Source organism: Crocuta crocuta, unplaced genomic scaffold (assembly GCF_008692635.1).
Source record: "Crocuta crocuta isolate KB4526 unplaced genomic scaffold, BGI_CrCroc_1.0 scaffold327, whole genome shotgun sequence".
Classification (NCBI taxonomy): Eukaryota; Metazoa; Chordata; class Mammalia; order Carnivora; family Hyaenidae; genus Crocuta; species Crocuta crocuta.
Window position 1 is genome coordinate 1,003,202 of NW_027529176.1, and position 1,884 is coordinate 1,005,085.

Below are 1,884 nucleotides of genomic sequence, written 5' to 3' on the forward strand. Positions count from 1 at the left end.
CCTCCCCCCCGCCCCCCCCCCCCCAAAGACAGAAAAAGGAAAAAGAGCACCCTGAGCAGGAGAGGAGCAGAGGAGGAGGGAGGGAGAAGAGAGTGTTAAGCAGCCTCCAAGGCCAGTGCAGAGCCCTCCGCAGGCCTGTGTCACGGAGCCACGAGACCATGACCAGAGCCAGCATCAAGAGTCCGACGCTTAACCAACTGAGCCCCCAGGACCCCCGGAAGCCCACTACTTGAAAGGATCCATAGGAACTGACAGACGTCCCCCACACCCACTGGACCACAGGGTCACAGAGTGGGTCATGCTCTGAGCGATGACAGAGACCTGAGCTTCCAGGCAGCACGCCAGCAAGGCTCACCCCCGCTCCCCTGCCCTTGCCCTTCCCACACCTCCTCTCCACGCGTTTACCTGGGCGTCCGTCTCATCCCTAAAGGCATCGAAGATTTTCTTGATGGCCACGACCTCGCCGGTCCTCCTATCCACTGCCTTCCACACAATGCCGTAGGCCTGTGAGGACGGTGGTCAGCTTGCTGGGCACAGGGCCGGCCTCCTGTCCAGCCCTCCCCTGCCCAGCAGGCTGCCCTGAGGCTCCTGCCTGCCCTGGCCCCTGGGAGGGAGGGTGTGGTGAGGGGCTATGGCTCTGGGCAAGGTCCCCGCAGCCATGGGCCGCTCCGCCTGCTGCAGGACCCCCACCCCCGGGTTTTCCAGAAGAGGGTGATGAGGAGCATGGCCCCAGGCCGCAGAATCAGGGTGGAGCAGAAGCCTGTTTTGGGCACCTCCCCCCTTTCACACCCTGCATCCAGCCTGTCAGCAAATCCTGTTGGCACCACCTTCACAATTCATCAGAATCTGACTTCTCACTACCATCTCTGCTGCCCCTCCGGGTCTGGGTCTCTTGTCTCTCCCCTGTCTCCTGTTTGGATCACTACACTAACCTTCTAGCTGGTCTCCCTAGCCCACACCACTGCCCGTCCTCTACACAGCAGGCAGGGTGAGTCTTGTAAAGCGGCACTGATGTCGGCTGCCACTCCCTGGGTCAATGCCCAGAAGTCTTTGCAGCTTCCCAAAGCCACTCTTAACCAGTTCACATCAACTCTGCTGTTTTTCCACAGCCAGCAGGTCCTTGCCTCAGGGCCTTTGCACCTGCTGTCTGTGCTGATTCTCTCCTCTCCTATTACCACCCACCTAGTCACACATCTTCACAAACATTCTTGTACACTATCCCACATGCTCTCACACACAAATGCACAATCGCTCACATGTGGTTCACTCTATGCCCATTTACCTGCTCAGGCCCTTCCTGGGCTAGGCTTGGGATCCATCGCCCTTAGTGATTGGAATGGGTGGGCCTGGCCTCCTTAGTATCCCATGGGCCCCAGGAGAGGCAGCTGGGAGCAGGGGACGTGGGAGGGGACGGGGGAAAGGGTTTGTCCAGGATCCCTCTGGCCTGAGACCACTATGGACCCAGAGCCAGGCCACGGGTTCGCTTGCAGTGGGCGCTGTTAGAGCCCTCTTACAGGAAACTGAAGCCCGAGGGGCTCGGTGGCTTGCCCAAGGCCACCCTCCAGTCCCTGGAGGAAACACGACGTGAGCCAGGGATCCGTTGCCATGTGGGAGCGAACAGACCTCCGACAGGACCTGACCGCCCCCCCCCCGCAGGTGGCCGGGCTCACCCCCTTCCCCAGCCGCCGCTTGAGCACGTATCGCTGGGCTACGTGATGGTCCACGTCTGCAGCGCACATGCCGGCGAGTGGGCGCCCGGGGGCCTCCAGACGCCCGCAGCACCGGAACTGTTGAATCCGGTTGCCTGGGAGACGGCGTGGGGTAACCGCTCCCATGCGCCTGCGCGGCGCCGGGGTGGGCGGGGTCTGCGGCCGCAGCCCGGCC

General features: G+C 62.2%; 1 protein-coding gene across 1 annotated transcript in view; it reads right to left on the reverse strand.

Annotated features, from left to right (window-relative positions):
* Nucleotides 1-1,782, reverse strand: part of MAPK15 (mitogen-activated protein kinase 15) — a 6,744-nt gene extending 4,962 nt beyond the window's left edge. Inside the window, exons 1-2 of the mRNA XM_077758135.1 lie at nt 1,671-1,782; nt 406-504 (exon numbers count right to left, since the gene is read on the reverse strand). Coding sequence (XP_077614261.1) covers nt 406-504; nt 1,671-1,739 — 168 coding nt within the window. The 5' untranslated portion in view covers nt 1,740-1,782. The remainder of the gene's footprint in view (nt 1-405; nt 505-1,670) is intronic.
* Nucleotides 1,783-1,884: the final 102 nt, after the last annotated feature.